Source organism: Euprymna scolopes, chromosome 20 (genome assembly GCF_053919585.1).
Source record: "Euprymna scolopes isolate OS-2025 chromosome 20, ASM5391958v1, whole genome shotgun sequence".
In the NCBI taxonomy this organism is placed as follows: Eukaryota; Metazoa; Mollusca; class Cephalopoda; order Sepiida; family Sepiolidae; genus Euprymna; species Euprymna scolopes.
In genome coordinates this window covers 942,816-962,731 of record NC_136501.1, presented here as the reverse complement: position 1 = coordinate 962,731, position 19,916 = coordinate 942,816, and the positions used below count along the sequence as shown (strand labels likewise).

Genomic DNA, 19,916 nt, shown 5'->3' with positions numbered 1-19,916 from the left:
TCTGCCTGTTTTACAAATATTTTAATGGTGGACGCTCTGACGAACTGCAAGCCCTTGTACCCCCTCGACGAAAATACCCCTGATAAACCTGCAAGCAGCGAAGTCCCACCCCTATACAGTTGAAATCCCTAGATGTAAGAAAGCCTTTTACTCTAATAGCTTCTTCCCCAGAACTGCATGACTTTGGAATTCTCTTCCGGTTTCCTGCTTCCCCAACTGTACTGACATGCAGAAGTTTAATTGTAATGTGAACAGACATCTTGCTGCTAAACTCCCTACATAGTACTCCTGCAACTTAGGTCTCTGATATTAGCCCCCTACATCAAAGTGGCAATGTGCCTTGTTTGGGGTTAAAAAAAAAAAAAAAAAAAAAAAAAAAAGAACTGCTTGCCTGTGGAACTCTGTTCTCCTAGACTGCTTTTCAGCTGACTACAATATAATAATCTTCAAGTCCAACAATAACAAATTATTGTTGAGCCGTTCCCTTAAAAAATCAAATTATACCCAATTTCCACCACTAACGATTACTACACTAGTGTCCTGGTGATCACTGTACACTCATTAACCCTTGTCATTCAGGCTTTGATCAGCAATAGCTCCTTGTAAAAAAAAAAAAATGTTACTTTTGACATTTAGAATAATTTTACATTATTTAATTAAAATATGAAATTTATTTTATTTCTCTGTATTTTACAATTGTATGCATTTTAATGTTCATTTTTGCAAATGTTATAAAATCTGATTAAAAAAAAAAAAATTAATAATTTTTCTCTCCAAGATATTTTTCTGTTTTACACTGTGTTTTTTTAAATTATTTATCAAATAATTATTTTTTCTATGTGATGTTTTTCATTTATGACAAATATATTTATCATAGAATTTGATTTGATTTTTTTTCTAAAAATTTATTTAAAAAGTATTTGAATTTAACTTTCGTTTATTTTACAATAGAAGAAGAAATAAGAAACTTGAGAAAAAGGTAAGTAAGAATATTCTGTTCTATAAAATGAATGGCATAATTAAATTCAATAAACTTTTGTAGCATTGGTTAGACATGATTTGTTGTTTTGTTGAATTTTCTTTCTTATGGTAGCAAAATTAGAAAAAATGAAATATTGAATTTCAAATGAAAACAATGGTATTTACTGAATTGTCATGTCACAATAATGAAAATATCCAAAAATTATGAAAAACGACAAGGTAGAAAATAGTTTTTGAAGAAATTAGCAATTATAGTTTACTTCTATGTTTCCCTTGTGTTTGTATCATATGTGACAAAACAAACATGGCTGAAATCATTTTTCCATTGAATTATGGAAATATTCAGAAATATTTAACTAATAGTGACATGAAACAAATAGATACAATTATTATGGAAATATTCAGAAATATTTAACTAATAGTGATATGAAACAAGTAGATACAATTGCTTACTGTTGAAATTGACAAAAAAAAATGTCAGTAGTTGTCATTGTTTTTTAATGAAAACTCAATTTTTGGCTGTCAGATTTTGCTAGAATAACAAAGACCGTTTTGTTTTACGGCTTAGCAACCTTTTTGAGTTATTTAATGCCATATCCAGTAACTTTGAAAAAAAGAGTTTTATGCTTCAAGTTCTATATATCTTCAAATATTTATTCATGATGTTTGGTTTGCTTGTTTTTTTCTTTTATAGGGAAATTGCTATTTTTGTTTTAGACTTGCAAAGCATAAGTTTTGATTAGTGAATCTCTTGACAAAGGCTTCCTTTCTAGGGCAATTGCTCTTGACATATCAAAGGCCTTTGACAAAGTATGGCATAAGGGTCTACTTCACAAGATTTCCAGCTACGGTATAACTGGAAATGTTTTCTCAATCATTAAATCATTTCTCTCCGATAGGCTCATAAGAGTAGTGGTAGATGGACAAAAATCGGAGGCCTGCAATATAAATGCTGGAGTCCCTCAGGGGTCAATCCTCGGCCCAACTCTCTTCCTGATCTACATCAATGACCTCCCTAAACACATACTTAAATCATTCGTTGACATCTATGCTGATGACACGACCATCTACGGCAACACATCAAAGACTGTAAATGACGAAGTTCTCTCGGATTCTCTCTCCTCTGATCTCGAGCGCGTGGTTCAGTGGGGGAAGATGTGGCTAGTTACCTTTAATGCATCTAAAACCAAACTCCTATCCTTACATCATCAACGCTCTGATCCTCAGCTGGCATCAATTGTGATGGATGGCTCTCGTCTGGGTGAGGCCCCGTGTTTTGACAAGCTTCTGGGTTTGACCTTTACTCCTGATCTGAAATGGAACACGTACATCAAGTCTGTTGCCAAGGTCGCAGGAAAGATGGTGGGATCCTTCTACCGCTCCAGAAGATATCTCACTACTGATGCAATTCTCTATCTATATAAAAGCCAAGTACGGCCAAGGATGGAATACTGTTGCCATATCTGGGCAGGAGCTGCCAAAAACAGCCTATCATGCCTTGACAGAGTACAAAATAGACTTCGTAGTTTAGTGGGGGATGCCCTTTTCTCTACCCTGCAACCCCTATCCCACAGAAGAGACGTTGCGAGCCTATCCTTGTTTTATCGTTATTTTCATGGCAGGTGCTCGTCTGAACTCCAATCCCTGGTCCCCCCTCGCCAAACTTTCACGAAAAACACCCGTCTAGCTGAATCCACTGTGAAAAATTTCCCCCACTCTATATCTGTGCCTAAATCAAAACGCGGATTTCATGAGCAAAGCTTCTTTCTTAGAACTGCACGCCTGTGGAACTCTGTTCCGTCTGCCTGCTTCCCTCCGGACTACAACTTGGATGTCTTCAAGTCTAATGTTAACAAATTCCTAATGAACCGCCCCCCTAATTAAACACTTCATAAAATCTCCTCACTAACGTGATGTACTTGCAATAACCCTTATCCCTGAGTGGCTTCCGGGCCTTGATAAGTGGTGATCACTGTGTAAAAAAAAAAAAAAAAAAAAAACAAGAAAAAGAAACCAATAACATTAATGTTTGGTACAGTTTTGGTCAGGAACTCAGTGAGTAAATATGAAATAGAATTATTGATTGCATGAAAGAAGCGTAAAATAATGGTGATGTAGAGAAAGTATATTTGGATGATGAGGTTATTAAAATTGTTTAAAAGTTTGGTTACCATGGTGATGACATTGGAGCACAGGGAAGAGTTAGTGCTAGTGGGATTGCAAAAGGAGTGGATGAATCAAGGTCCAAGAAATGTTTTGTTACTAACCAGCAAAATGTTATCATTATTGACGAAGCGAGAATTATTTAATGGCATGTGTATGCAATGTAATGATGCATGATAGTGAAACCTGGCCAGTGAGGTTTGAGGATATGTGTTGCATGGAGAGAAATGATACAAGAATGATAAATGGATGTTTAATGTGAGAAAGATCTGATAACCTAAGGAGAAGATGATAGGGAGATCTGTGCAGAACAAGAGACTTTGTTGCTAGGATCATATAGAAAGATTGGATGAGAGTAGATGCGGAGCAGTTGAGGTAGCAGGTCCAGTTCCTAAGGGCTAGTCTGCGAAAAGAAATATGTGAGAAAGTGATAAAGATGAATTTGAGAGAAACAGAGAGAAATAAAATCTGGCTAAAGATGGGTTCGTTTGGAAGCCAATTTCTAAAAGTTGTTCAACACATGCCAGCATGTAAAATAGATGTTAAACCAGATATGATGTTAATGATGATAATGATGATGATTAAAATGTTGATGATGATGATGATGATAATGTTAACGATAATGTGGATAGTGATGTTGATGATTGTGTAAAACAAAATTGTTTCATAAAAATCAGAAGTATCCAACTTTTCACAAAACTAAACTAAAAATATCCCACATTACCTACTTTTACACCTAGAAGTTATGTTCCAAAGTTCATAATGATTGGTTAAGTGAATCCTGTATACAGAAATGTATAAGCATACACACATATTTAACTTCATCTAAGTAAAGATAACCGAAAGAGCCAATATGCCATAAAAATATTCTCTAACAAAAGTTATTCTGGTAAAGTTTTTCAATTGTAGGCGTGTCTTTTTTCTTCCTGAATTTCTCATGGATGACTTGAAGTAAAATCAACTTGGAAACTTGTTTGTATTTCTTTCTCATCAAATTTTTTAGGGTTCATTGCTCTTTCTGCTTCTCTATCGCTCTAAACACTTTCTTACACATAAGGTTATTCTCTACCTCAGCTTCCTATTCCAGCAGTTTCTTTCCAAGAACTGCAGACTTGTGACACTTTCTTCCTGATGACCGTTTTCCTCCTGCCTATAGTCTTGGTCTATACAAGACAGAGGCCAATAGGAATTTCCTGTCTTTTTGATAATCTTCTTTCGTTTTTGTTAGGTGTTACATCAAGTGGCTTTATGTCTTGTCTAGAACGATTTCCATCAAAAATTTATATATATATATATATATATATATATATATATTGATAATTTCACTTACCTGACCAGCAGTTGAAGAGAATTCTTCAAATTTTTCTTTTTCCATCTCATCTTCAGCAAAATAAGAAAGGAGTTCAAAGAAATAACGCCGCGGAATGCCATCAATGTCCAAATATTTTTTCACTAGATTGTATATGCTGCAAGGTTGTGGAAGTGTTGAAGGGAGAGGAATGTCTGAAAAAAAAAAAAAAAAAAAAAAAAACCCCGAAAAGGATTAGATAGAATCGTTTGGAATGGTATATATATATTTTTTTACAATTATGTTATCAAAATATAAATCTTTAGCAAAGCAAAAACTTATCAAGAAAAGCTCAACCCTATTAAGAGGAGCAAGTAATAACCTAAAAAGGTTTCTTTTTTTCTTAATTTTCCCCTTTTTTTTCCTTATTGTTCTGATGATAAACTAAAGTTACACATAACTTTTATTTTATATTTTTCATTTAATATATTTTTTCCCCTAAATATTCAGTTTAATGTCCATTTTAAAACTGGCATGTGCACAGTCTGATGTCAGTGTGCGAACTGTATACACAATCATTCACAAGGAACTGAAGATGTGAAAGATTTGTACAAAATTTGTCCCAAATGTGCAGCCCACAGTTCCATCGTTGTCTGAGACGATTTGACCAAGATTGGCATTAAGTCAGTTCCTCACCCTCCCTATTATCCAGACTTTGCTCCCTGTGACTTTTGATTATTCCCTAAGCTCAAGGAAAACCTTAGAAGCTGTCGTTATGAGACAATTGAGATGAAAGAGGCTGTGACGGGGTCATTGACACACTCATATAAGAGGACTTTCATGGGGCCTTCCAGAAGTTATCAGAACAGTACAACAATTGCATTGCAGCCAGAAGAGATTACTTCAAAAGGGGCTAAAGTTTCATGTATATACTATCAATAAAAGTGCGATATGAAAAGTCTGGAAACTTATTGAAGGCACCTCGTATTTACTGTTCCATAAAGTAATACTCTATTTGTTTGAAATTTTTGTTCCATATTTTAACTCTTTCTGTCATATATATATATATATATATATATATATATATATATATATATACATACATACATATATATATATATATATATATATATATATATATATTATGTGTGTGTGTGTGTGTGAGTGTGTTTATGGAGAAAAATATATTTATTCAATTATATTTCACCCTTTATACCAATCCTGTTATTTATGAAGTTCGATGTATGTTAAATAACTACAGAACATATACAAATGACAAAAAGTCTATATTCCAAATTTTAAGATGTTGTTCATCTTACCGTTTATTTCTTTCAGCATGTTAAAATGTTCAATTCTTGACGATACCTGTTTCATAGCACAGAAACAATCATAATTATGTCAATTTTTTTAAATATATATGTATACATTTATAAGGTTTTATAGATGTTAATTCAATGAAACTCCAATGTTTATAAAATAGTGCTCAATAACATCTAGAGCTGTATTATTGTATAATTTTATTTATGCAAACATTATTACCTCCATATATGCATACATGTTTTGGGTATGATTTCTGTCAAAATCTAGTGTCATCAGCCCACTAGTTTTAAGTGCAAACTTTCTCTTTTTCAAATTTTTACTGTTTTTTTTTCATAAAATATATACCAGTATATATTATAGTTATTTTTAATTTTGATATATCCCTGACTTCTTAATTTTAGTTGCTTTATTATTAGGTTGACAAGAAAAAAATGTGGGATTTAAGTAACATCAGATACCTTGTCATGCCAAAACGTCTGATCTCTGAAAGCTCTTATGGAATTTTTTATTTTGATTTCAGATGATGTATTTTCATATAAGTTTTTGTTATAATACCTTTACTTTATATATCATTTTAAAGAGTGTTTTTCGCTCTATCTAATCGTTTAAATTACAATCGTTTTAAAACAATTATGTCTTCTTTCCAGAATATTGAATAAAAGACGGAAAAAAAGCGAATTCACATAATTTTCTTATTTGTTCAAGCTAGGCCGAAAAACTGCTGAAACAGCTTGTGATATCAACAAAGCATTCGGCCCAGGAACCACTACTGAACGCACAGCAGAGTGGTGACTTAAGAAATTTTATGGTGGCAACAAGAGTCTTGAAGATGATGGGCATAGTGGTTAGCCATCAGATGTTGACAACAATCAATCAATAGCTTTAGTCGAAGCCAATCCATGTACAACTGTTCAAGAACTTGCTTCTGAATTAGACATAACAAATATGATTTCCAACCACTTGAGAGATTGGAAAGAGAAAAAAATTTGATAAATGGATACCTCACGAATTGAATGATAACAAAAAGAAATGCTTTTATGAAGTGTCATCTTCCATTCTTTTATGCAACAAGAACAACCGGTTTCTCAACTAGGTTGTGACTTGCGATGGAAAAAGAGGGTTCTTTATAACAAGCAACACTCAGCTTAGTGGTTAGACGCCGATGAAGCTTCAGAGTTGTACCAAAAAAAAATGTTATGCTGACTGTTTGCAACCGGTATCATAGTTTTTTGAATGCAGGCGAAACATTACAGCGAAAAAGTACTGCCAACAAATGGATGAAATGAATCAGAAACTTCAACAACAACATCCACCATTAGTCAACAGAAAATGCCAAATTCTCTTCCACAACAATGCTTGATCGCACGTTGCTAAACTGACCTGGATAAATTGGGTTATGATACTTTGCCCTATCCACCATACTCTCCAGACCTCTCACCTACCGACTACCACTTTTTCAAGCATCTTGACAACTTTCTGCATGAGAAATGCTTCAAAAACCTAAGCAATATCAAAAATGCTTTCAAAACCACCAAAAATGCGACTGGAATGCAAGATTTTTATGTTACTGTCAAAATACACTTGTCTCGTGTTAGCAGAAGTGTGCTGATTTAGATGGTGCTTATTTCGATCAATAAATTTTTGTTTGAGCCGAGTTCATCTGAATTTAAAAGTTAAAAACCGCAAGAACTTCCTTGTCAACCTGATACTTGGATTGTGTTAGAACTTAACATAATTAAATCCTTCTTAGATAAGAGAAAAATCCAGGTTGTCCTCGATGGTCATACATCTAAACAATATGATCTAAATGCGGGGGTGCCCCAGGGTTCTATCCTTGGACCTCTATTGTTCCTGATATTCATAAATGACCTCCCCAACAAAATTGCCTCTGAGATGGGTATATATGCTGATGACACTACACTCTATGGCAGGCACGACAGAAAGACGAATGAACACATTTCTAAAGAAATGGTAGAAACACAAGAGGAAGACCTCCAATCTGTAGTGGAATGGGGACAAAAATGGTTGGTCATGTTCAATGCCGCCAAGACTAAACTAGTTTCATTCAATAATTACAAGAAACCCTCTCTACCACCTATAGCAATGGCCAACGACTCTTTATCTGAGAGTACATCTTTCAAACTCCTTGGCCTATCGCTCACAGGAAACATGAGCTGGAACAATTACATTGAAGGCATTGCCAAGGCCGCTGCAAGAAAGGTGGGCTCTCTCTACCGTGCTAGACAACTACTAACACCCGAAAGTATCCTGTACCTCTATAAGGCCACCATTCACCCATGTATGGAGTATTGCTGTCACATCTGGGCTGGTGCATCTGCTACTAGTCTCTCGCTCCTTGACAAGGTTCAAAAGAGAGTCGCAAACCTGATAGGCCCTGAACTGGTATCTAAGCTTCAGCCTCTGTCCCATCGATGAAATGTTGCATTCCTCTGCCTTTTCTACAAGTATTTTAGTGGTGAATGCTCTGACGAACTGCAATCACTTGTGCCCCCACGACGTGAGCACCCTCGACAGACCGGACAGGCTGCTAAATCCCACCCCCACACTGTAGAGATCCCTAGATGTAAAAGATCTTTTTACTTCTTTTTAGTTTCTTCACCAGAACCGCTAGATTCTGGAATTCCATTCCAGGTCCCTGCTTCCCCAACAGTACTGACATGCAGAAGTTCAAGTATAATGTGAACCGACATCTTGCTGCCCAAATCCCTACATAGTACCCCAGTAGTTGTTGCCCCTGATAGTAGCCCCCTGCACCAAAGTGGCAATTTGCCTTGTTTGGGGTGAAAATGTAAAAATAAAAATAAAAAATAAAAAAAAAGATGGCAATTCACAATTCTGGACAGTAGATTTAATACGTTTGCAAACCTTAAATTATTGACACACAATACAATCTGCACATAATAGTTATGCCCGTGCTTTTTCATTTTCATTTTTAAATTGTTAGTATGAATCTTTGTGCATTTACAAAGATGCAACTGTCGTTCATGTCCTGTCCAAGATCCACACTACAAATCACAAGACAGTAAACACAGTAATACAACCCAATATCTAATTGAGAAAAACATAATAGGTTCCACTTTGTCAACTAATCTCCAACCCCTGTCCCATCATTGCAATGTTGCATCTCTGTGTTTGTTTTACAACTATTTTAATGGAATGTGCTCTGATGAACTCGTTACACTTGTACCCCTTCAATATACACATCACCAACAAACCTGCTTAGCAATAAAATCACACCCCTTCACTGTTGAGGCCCCCAAATATCAGAAAGCTTTCTACTTTAATAGTTTCTTCCCTCAAACAGCTAAACTTTGGAATTCCCTTCCTGCTACCTGCTTCACTGACTGTACTGATATACAGAAGTTTAAATGTAATGTAAACCAACATCTTGTTAATCTTTTCCTAGGCATGGTTCCAAATAGTAGCCCCTTAGATATGCCAACTTACGAGTGAACATGAATAAAAAAAAAAAGAAAGTATGTTTCTAAATATTCTTAAATGAGAATTGGATTATTTGGACTTCTGTTTTTATCCTCAGTGCTATTCTCACAACGTTTTGGCTGATGTAACCTCCAGCTTTCTTAAGGTATATTTTGTTGAATTTAATAATCTTTCTGTCAAACTTGAGAATGTTCATGGAATTTTGAACTGAACCTCCTATCTGTAAGGATGCGTGACATAATGGATAAATTCCTAGGCCAAAGTTCAATTCTAAGTGACTAAGCGACACTTTTCTGAGTAGTAACATGCTACCATCGTGGATTAAATAAACTATTCATAATTCTATACAGATTCCCGAGTTTGACAAAAAAAAATCCAGAGTTTAACAAGCTACACCTGAAGAAGGTCAGAGGTTACATCAGCTGAAACGTTGTGAGAATAACATTCAAGATACGAACAGTAGTTTGAATAATACAACTCATTCCAAATTCGTATTATTATTCAGTTTTAAATTAGATGAAATAAGAATTATTAATGAAGATGGTAAAATTTGGCAGATGTATTAGCAATAGTTTCAGATATTCTATTTTTTGATGATCTTCCAAAATGAAAGAATACAGAGGAGAACTTAGAATCTGTTTTACCTGGATCATTTTGTTTCAGGATAAAATATTTGTCTGGATCAAGACCGAGCGATTCTATAAACTCTTGTACAGAATCTGCATGATTCTCAGGCTGAATCATGAGGATATCACCGGGTGAGTAGCTGCAAAGAACAACATGAAATTATCTTTTATGAATTTATATCTAAGTTTTTAAAAATACTCTTCTCATCTTCAGAATTATTTGTACAACGTTTTGGCCAATGTAACCTCTAACAGTCTTCAGGTGTATATTGTTAAAGTTAGGAATCTTTCTCTTGAACTCTGACATCTGCATGGAATTTAAAACGAAACCCTTTATTTAATCGACCGGGGTAGCATACTTTTGCTCCGTCAGCCATGACCATGTATTCTGAGTATCATCCACACTGACGAATAAATCTTCAAAAGTATCTTTTTTTAGATATGCAATTTTATTACATATTACTATATCCGATACGGCTATGTTTTTTCTGCTTTTTTTAAAATATAACAGAACAAGAGCATGCTACTCCTGTGGATTAAATTCTATACAGATTCCCAAGTTTGACAAGATACAACTCAAGAAGATTAAAAGTCACATCAGCCAAAACATTGTGAGAATAACACTCTAAGATGAGAACAGTAGTCCAAATAATACAAATTTAGAAATTTATTATGATTGAAACATAACTCTTTTTTTTTTTTCTTCAGAAAAAATGTTGAGTATAACCATTGCATCAATAGTAACACATACGACCATACATTAAAATAGGGATAACATTGGGTTCTAATAAAAGAAAAATTTACTGCAACAAATTGATAATGGCAAGAATATGTTGTCTGTCTATGTAAAACTCAAAAAGCACAAATATAGAAACAAACCATATATATTCTGCTTTGGTATAACTTCAGTCAGGTTTTGATAAATAATTTACTGTTAATTCATTTCACGTAACCAGGAACCAAATTAGTGAGGGTAGAGTCAGAAAAATGTTCTGGTATTGAAGAAATGAAAGAGAAATAACTATTCCTCTGACCTTCATCAGGTGGTTAACTGTAATGTATGTATGTATGCATTTATATATGCATGTAATGTATGTATGCATTTATATATGCATGTAATGTATGTATGCGTTTATATATGCATGTAATGTATGTATGTGTTTATATATGCATGTAATGTATGTATGTGTTTATATATGCATGTAATGTATGTATGTGTTTATATATGCATGTAATGTATGTATGCATTTATATATGCATGTAATGTATATATGCATTTATATATGCATGTAATGTATGTATGCATTTATATATGCATGTAATGTATATATGCATTTATATATGCATGTAATGTATGTATGCATTTATATATGCATGTAATGTATGTATGCGTTTACATATGCATGCAATGTATGTATGCATTTATATATGCATGTAATGTATATATGCATTTATATATGCATGTAATGTATGTATGTGTTTATGTATGCATTTATATATGCATGTAATGTATGTATGCATTTATATATGCATGTAATGTATGTATGCATTTATATATGCATGTAATGTATGTATGCGTTTACATATGCATGCAATGTATGTATGCATTTATATATGCATGTAATGTATGTATGTGTTTATGTATGCATTTATATATGCATGTAATGTATGTATGCATTTATATATGCATGTAATGCATGTATGTATTTATATATTATGTAATGTATGTATGCGTTTATATATTATGTAATGCATGTATGCATGCATCACTTACTTGAAGTCTGAGCCATGAAGATCCAGTTTAACAAATCTGACATCTTGGAAATGATCAGCTGCCGTTACTCTCTGATTTACCAACAATTTGGCCCAAAATGGATTGGTTTGATCAAATACTTCCTCACCGTGTTTGGTTGATGTATGATGATTAATGATCTCAACTTCAGGAGAGTTCACATATTCGACAGAGTACTTGGAAGGGAGACTAATTACAGAAAGAGAAAAAACATTTTGAAGTAAGTTAATCACATTCAAAGAATAACAGTAAATAGATTTTAGATTGGAAAATATTTTAAATGGTCATTAGGACCAAATTTATCTTAAGCACTCCAATTACAATAATATCTGAGATCAGTAGGTTTAGCATGACAAGATATCTGATGTTACTTAAATCTCACATATCTTTAAACATAAATAAAATTTGCATTTTAAAATTTACTTTGTCTCAGAATAATATATTTTTCATTAAAAAAAACAAAACTACTTATTTATATTATTTGTTTTGATTGGACTATTGTTCTCATCTTGAATGTTATTTGTGCAACGTTTTGGTCAGTGTAGCTTCTGACTTTCGTCAGGCATACTGGTCGCAATCTGATGTAGGTTGGAGGCTACACCAACCGAAACGTTGCGCAAATAACACTCAAGATGAGAACAATAGTTCAATCCAAAAAAGTAATACAAACAATCAGTTCACGCATAAGTTTTTATTCCTTTTTGAGAGACAATATAAAAGGTATTTTCTGAAGCAGTAATAAAAAGAATTCAAAATATCCAAAACATTACAATAAACAACTTCCATTCTAGACTAATGAGTTGAAAGATACCAAGCTGAGCATGTCATATTCCTTGTGCGGTTGGACTAATTCACAAGTGAAAAAACCAAAAACTAGTCTAAAAAATTGTATCTATATACCAAGACTTTCTTTTAATCGATGAACTGATTACTCAGTGATAAACTTTATTTACATCAAGAGAAAATTGTACATCAAAATACAGAGGGAACGATAAAATTGTCGCCCTAGATAAGATGACATGATTCCATTTCCATTTGATGAAAACCGCTTTTCTTTTTTTGTTGCAGACCATCTACTAGTTGACCAATTGTGTACAAATCCCAAGAGCGATAGGAACTTTCTATAATGTCTGAAAGTGACACAATGTTTAATGAGCAAGATCGAAGATGCGCTGCTGTACAACTAATATTCTCTAGCGATCCAAGTTATGACAACAGGACCATTGCCAGCACCCTCAAAATGCATCGCTGGATTTCCATAAATAACAAAGTTCCAGCCATAGTTATGGTATTGGTGTGGTTTTAAGTGAGGACCACATCATGCCACCTCACATCTTCCAAGTTGGCTTCAAAATCAACATCAAAGTGGATGTGCTGAAGAGTGTGGTGATCCCTTGGTGCAATCAGGTGGTCACTGGCAGATACTAGTAGTGGCAGCAAGACTTGGCACCAACCCACAAGTTCAAAGAGACCCAGGCTTGGCTTCAAAAGGAATGCAACTTTGTATTCTTCTCTAACTGCCCCGTTCTCCCCCAACCTGAACCTGCTGGACTATTTCGTTTGGTCATATGTCCAGAACATCACCAACATGACCTCCCACAACACCAAAGTCAGCCTGATTTCAATGTCGGGTAGTCAGTAGTGAGTTAGCAGCGGGTAATGACTGACAACGGGTGGACAGTAGGAGTTTGAATGCCACTGAAAGCAGATCATGGTTTGGACCAGACCGAGAGCTCTTGAACAATCAGAGATGAATTAATCAAATAACCAATGAAGACGGCCTTGACATTAGAGAAAATTGTGAACCTCAGCAAATAGAAAATAGTTTCACACACACCCAGATTCCAACCGATACGTGAAAAATCGGCGTCTGTGTTTTCCACGTTTGTTATATATATTTTTTATACTTGTGGACCCATGTGTGTACCTCATCAACAATTGCCAGTGAAAAATGATGATCCGACCATAAGAAGTTGAATGAAGAATCCACGATATACACAACGTCCATCATTTTTATTTTAGCTTTGACATTACAATAAGAAAAATATGTATGGATAATTGTTTTGTTTGAATAAATCTATGACGGTAGTTCTCTTTCAATCGAATGCTTGCTTTATAGTCTTTTAGTAATCTTATTTTTTGTTCTTCCGATTTGATAAAATTAATTAAATTTTGCTGTGTCAAGTTTTAATACATCTAAACTTAGCAGTCTGCGGTCTTCAGTACATGTCACAACAGTAATAGATATAATCTGAAAGCAATTTTTAGTCTTAAACATGGCTTTAAGTTACCTAATATTTTAACCATCAAATCGTTTTAGTTGTAAAGTTGACCTTTTTAGGCCAGAGCCAGTAACAATCTGCAGGTGGAAATATTTCCCATTTATTTTAATTTTTTCTCTAGTCTTTAGTGCATTTAATGTGAACATTTTTGCTTCTTCTCTATCAACTGGTTTGCTTCTTCTCTATCAACTGGTTTGCTTCTTCTCTATCAACTGGTTTGCTTCTTCTCTATCAACTGGTTAGCTTCTTCTCTATCAACTGGTTTGCTTCTTCTCTATCAACTGGTTTGCTTCTTCTCTATCAACTGGTTTGCTTCTTCTCTATCAACTGGTTTGCTTCTTCTCTATCAACTGGTTTGCTTCTTCTCTATCAACTGGTTTGCTTCTTCTCTATCAACTGGTTAGCTTCTTCTCTATCAACTGGTTTGCTTCTTCTCTATCAACTGGTTTGCTTCTTCTCTATCAACTGGTTTGCTTCTTCTCTATCAACTGGTTTGCTTCTTCTCTATCAACTGGTTTGCTTCTTCTCTATCAACTGGTTTGCTTCTTCTCTATCAACTGGTTTGCTTCTTCTCTATCAACTGGTTAGCTTCTTCTCTATCAACTGGTTTGCTTCTTCTCTATCAACTGGTTTGCTTCTTCTCTATCAACTGGTTTGCTTCTTCTCTATCAACTGGTTTGCTTCTTCTCTATCAACTGGTTTGCTTCTTCTCTATCAACTGGTTTGCTTCTTCTCTATCAACTGGTTTGCTTCTTCTCTATCAACTGGTTTGCTTCTTCTCTATCAACTGGTTAGCTTCTTCTCTATCAACTGGTTTGCTTCTTCTCTATCAACTGGTTTGCTTCTTCTCTATCAACTGGTTTGCTTCTTCTCTATCAACTGGTTTGCTTCTTCTCTATCAACTGGTTTGCTTCTTCTCTATCAACTGGTTAGCTTCTTCTCTATCAACTGGTTTGCTTCTTCTCTATCAACTGGTTTGCTTCTTCTCTATCAACTGGTTTGCTTCTTCTCTATCAACTGGTTAGCTTCTTCTCTATCAACTGGTTTGCTTCTTCTCTATCAACTGGTTAGCTTCTTCTCTATCAACTGGTTTGCTTCTTCTCTATCAACTGGTTAGCTTCTTCTCTATCAACTGGTTTGCTTCTTATCTATCAACTGGTTTGCTTCTTCTCTATCAACTGGTTTGCTTCTTCTCTATCAACTGGTTTGCTTCTTATCTATCAACTGGTTTGCTTCTTCTCTATCAACTGGTTTGCTTCTTATCTATCAACTGGTTTGCTTTTTCTCTATCAACTGGTTTGCTTCTTCTCTATCAACTGGTTTGCTTTTTCTCTATCAACTGGTTTGCTTCTTCTCTATCAACTGGTTTGCTTCTTCTCTATCAACTGGTTTGCTTCTTCTCTATCAACTGGTTTGCTTCTTCTCTATCAACTGGTTTGCTTTTTCTCTATCAACTGGTTTGCTTCTTATCTATCAACTGGTTTGCTTTTTCTCTATCAACTGGTTTGCTTCTTCTCTATCAACTGGTTTGCTTTTTCTCTATCAACTGGTTTGCTTCTTCTCTATCAACTGGTTTGCTTCTTCTCTATCAACTGGTTTGCTTCTTCTCTATCAACTGGTTTGCTTTTTCTCTATCAACTGGTTTGCTTCTTATCTATCAACTGGTTTGCTTTTTCTCTATCAACTGGTTTGCTTCTTCTCTATCAACTGGTTTGCTTCTTCTCTATCAACTGGTTTGCTTCTTCTCTATCAACTGGTTTGCTTCTTCTCTATCAACTGGTTTGCTTCTTCTCTATCAACTGGTTTGCTTCTTCTCTATCAACTGGTTTGCTTCTTCTCTATCAACTGGTTTGCTTCTTCTCTATCAACTGGTTTGCTTCTTCTCTATCAACTGGTTTGCTTTTAATCTCTAACTTTTCTTTTGTATTCATTTCGTAATTTTAAATTTATTTTTTTTTTCTTTAATATTTTATTTTGAAGGAGTTTTTTGTGAAATATATATTATTAGAATGAAGATTATTAAAAGGTTCCATTTGAAATTCTGTGGACATTCCTAGGTTTGATGAAAAGATTCTGAAGTTCGACGAGCTGCATTTGAAGACGGTCAGAAGTTACATCAATCGAAATGTTGTGCAAAAAACACTCAAGATGAGAACAGTCGTTGAAGAAAAACCAATTAAACAAATAATCAATCATTTAAAAAATTCCAAACCATAAGTTTGATCTTGTTACAAGCACAGAAAAAAAAAATAAATTAGAGTAAAAACTTACAGGATGTCATTTGAAACAATGGTTTGACCAGGTTCCAGAGGATATAAATACATAAGTCGAGCCCAAAATTTAGTTAACCATGGATCTATTGCTGCATCTGGGCTAAAAAAACAAAAAAAAAAAAACACACACACACATATATATATATATATATATATATATATATATATATATATATATATATATATATATATTACTGATAAACTCAATATATATTTTGAAAAGTTTTTTTTTCAGTGAATTTTATCTCCAACAAACTTGATTTTGTTTTTTAATTTTGTTTGTTGAAGCTAAATCTAAAAAAAAATAAACCTAAAATCAAAACTGTCATATATTTACAGATATAAAACAAACAAATCCTAGATTTAAACTGTGTTTAAAAAAACATTTTTACAATTGTGAACTGCCATAAAAAAATGGGTAAATTCTTGACAAGAATATTCCAATAGCAATGAACTTTCAAAATCTTGACGATATAAAATGCTATTTTTACTTTTTTTTTAAATATTAAAATTTACTGAAACCAAATTAAACGAGATATATAGGGATGACAAAAATATAGGTCTGAAAAAGACAGTATTCTGATTTGGGGGAGGAGTGTGGTTTGAAGGAGCAGAAAAGGTTAAAAACACATATATATGGGAAGTATATATAGCTTGGAATGGATGGAAAAAATTGAATCAAACTTTTCTTTTTTTATAACAAGGGCAAGAATTACTAATTAACATGAGAAAATCTCCAACTTCAATAAACTTTCAGGGATGTAAAAACAAACATTAAATAATAATTCACTAAAAACGTTGAGAATAAAAATGAACAGAGTGGAGGAGCAAATATTAATTAATAAAATTCTCCTACTTGAGACCAACATACAAGTATCAGAAAGTTTCATTGGATGTCCTGCTAGCTTGGCAAGCTGAGAGCAGGCTCAAGGTGTTTCCACAAAGTGATGATTGAAAAGCACCTGATAAGCCTAGTCAATTCATGTTGATCCCCATTATCACACGTCATTAATAGATGCAGGCTGTTAAGGAAGTTACATGTGGTGGGGTCTATTGTTCCACTCATCTCCATCATGATCGGTCGAAACACAAATCTGTTAAGAAGGCTGGCATATTTTGATTACTTGCGGTTCTCTGCTGCTGTTGTTTGGATGTTTTGTTCACTTAAATGTGAAAATTGTGCTGCCACAGAAAACAATATACGAGGGGTGTTTCAAAAGTAATGCCTCCTATTTTTTTTATTCTGCCTGAATAGATCAGAGAGGATTGTAAATTGCATGGTTATGATGACTGAACTTATGCATTTGTGACCTGAAAGTATTATCTCTCTGTTACAGATACTGACAATGTGAGACTAAGAAAGCAACCTTTACCGATTTCTGTATTGCCATTTAAGGAATAAAATAAAACAAACAAATGAAATCTTTTCAGTTTTTTTTCGTAAATGCTTTTTTGTTTTTGGAATATTTAAAAAAAACAATAAAAGCCAAAGATTTTTCTATCTACACAGAATTATTTTTCCAGCTAGAAACTTAATGAAATTACCAAATGATATTTAGTGAACGGTTGTTTTTTTGGTGCAAGTCTATTAATGGGCCGAAAATGAAGTCGGTTACATGGAAAATCTGCAAAAAAACAGTACAACGTACATACTTGTCATTGCATGTACATGTCATATTCCAAAAATCACGTAAATCGATCAAGTAGTTTTTTTTTTATTTAAGAAAATCAAATATTAAAGCACAGTTAATCGAGAATAAGTCGAGCGCCATGTTGGATCGACACTATGTCAGCTAACGCCGCCTAACAGCCAAATGCGATCCACAGATCAAAGAAGGGGGAGATAATCGCCTTTTTAATTATGAATTAGCTTAATAAAATAAATAAATAAATAAATAAACTTGACTTCTAGTAATAAAAAAAAAGAATAACTTTTTTTTTTTAGAACAGAGGGTTTGTCTTAATTTATCAGTTTATATTTTTTTCATTCCAAATAAATAACTGATTCGGACATTTTATTCCAAATAAATAACTGAATCGGACATTCCTAAAAAGGAAAAGAAGTCGTTATTGTTACTTTATTAATTTGTATTTGTAATAGGAAAAAGTTTGTTTTCGGCATTTCAGGAAAAAAAAAAAAAAAAAAAAAACATAATATGTCAATTATCTCCCCCTTCTTTGATCCGTGGATCGCATTTGGCTGTTAGGCGGCGTTAGCTGACATAGTGTCGATCCAACATGGCGCTCGACTTATTCTCGATTAACTGTGCTTTAATATTTGATTTTCTTAAATAAAAAAAAAACTACTTGATCGATTTACGTGATTTTTGGAATATGACATGTACATGCAATGACAAGTACGTACGTTATACTGTTTTTTTGCAGATTTTCCATGTAACCGATTTCATTTTCGGCCCATTAATAGACTTGCACCGTTTTTTTTATGCATAGCATCTAGGGGCAAATAACTCTAAAAAAAAAAAGTTAAAAAAAAAGGTCGCTGTTGGAAATATTAATTCCAAAATAAATAAAATTAAATATATTATCAATATAATTGTTGTTTAAAATTTATTAAATAACAATTTTAACTAGAATACTTAAAATAGTTCTCCTGCTAAAAACATTAACTAAGATACCGCTATTTAGTAAAATCGATTTTTTTAATGTCATATGCAAATAAGGTGATCTCTTAATTGTATATTTTTGCAAGTATCATACTATATATAGAAATAAATGAAAGATTAAAGTAAGACACATTTTGTATATATTAATCAAATTGTGAACAAACAAACAAACAAACAAACAGACAGGAATACAAATTTATATATATAGATATATATATAAAAATAAGACAATAAAATTACGAATAAACCCAAACATTAATTTCTTATAAATTATTTCAAAATAATTATATAAATTAGACATCCAAATTGATGCCTTTAGACTTTCATCCATACTATATATATATATATATATATATATATATATATTATATATATATATATATATATATATATAGAGAGAGAGTACTAGTTGGATGCCCGGCGTTGCCCGGTTATACAATATGATTAAACATGATATTTTACTTTATGCAGATTGCATATGTATTATTATAGAATCAATTCTCTATTGAATATTATATATTACAAGGAATAATTTGCCCGGTGGACTAATTTGCAAAAAAAAAAAAAAAGAATGATAATGTCGTTCATCAAATTCCGTCTGTGTTTGTTTACAATATCATGTCAGCTGATAATTGGGCTTGACAATCTTAAAAATAGTCTTTCTTCTCTTATGAATAAAAAAGAAAATATTTTACATTACACCAGCCAAAGTTACACCGGTGTAACATAAAATATTCCCCTATAAAAATTCTTTTTATCTATAGGAGAAGAAAGACTATTTTAAGATTGTATTTTTTCAATTTTCGATACTTATCAGATATATATAAAACATATCTAAGAACACTGCCAGAAATATAAATTCTATTATAATAGAGATTTCTAAGTATTGTTTTGTATTATTGATTTAAATAGCAGAAAGCCATTTTGATGATAATATAGAAGTGATGAATGAAAAACAAACTTTGCATTTGAGGCTATAAGCATAGAAAATTCATAGAGAAAAATGAAAACCTGTGTCTATAAAAATGGACCAGCTGAAATTGGTGTTGGCATAACCACTCGCTCATCAAATGTACAATGATTTGAAAGTGGAAAATGTTCAAAT

At 33.3% G+C, this 19,916-nt stretch overlaps 1 protein-coding gene across 1 annotated transcript in view; it reads right to left on the bottom strand.

Moving 5' to 3' along the window:
* LOC145241282 (NADPH-dependent diflavin oxidoreductase 1-like) overlaps positions 1-19,916 on the bottom strand; it is an 80,528-nt gene that overhangs the window by 31,926 nt on the left and 28,686 nt on the right. The window contains exons 6-9 of the mRNA XM_080104026.1: positions 16,186-16,287; positions 11,615-11,821; positions 9,859-9,980; positions 4,475-4,647 (exon numbers count right to left, since the gene is read on the bottom strand). Of these exons, the coding sequence (XP_079960152.1) occupies positions 4,475-4,647; positions 9,859-9,980; positions 11,615-11,821; positions 16,186-16,287 (604 nt within the window). The remainder of the gene's footprint in view (positions 1-4,474; positions 4,648-9,858; positions 9,981-11,614; positions 11,822-16,185; positions 16,288-19,916) is intronic.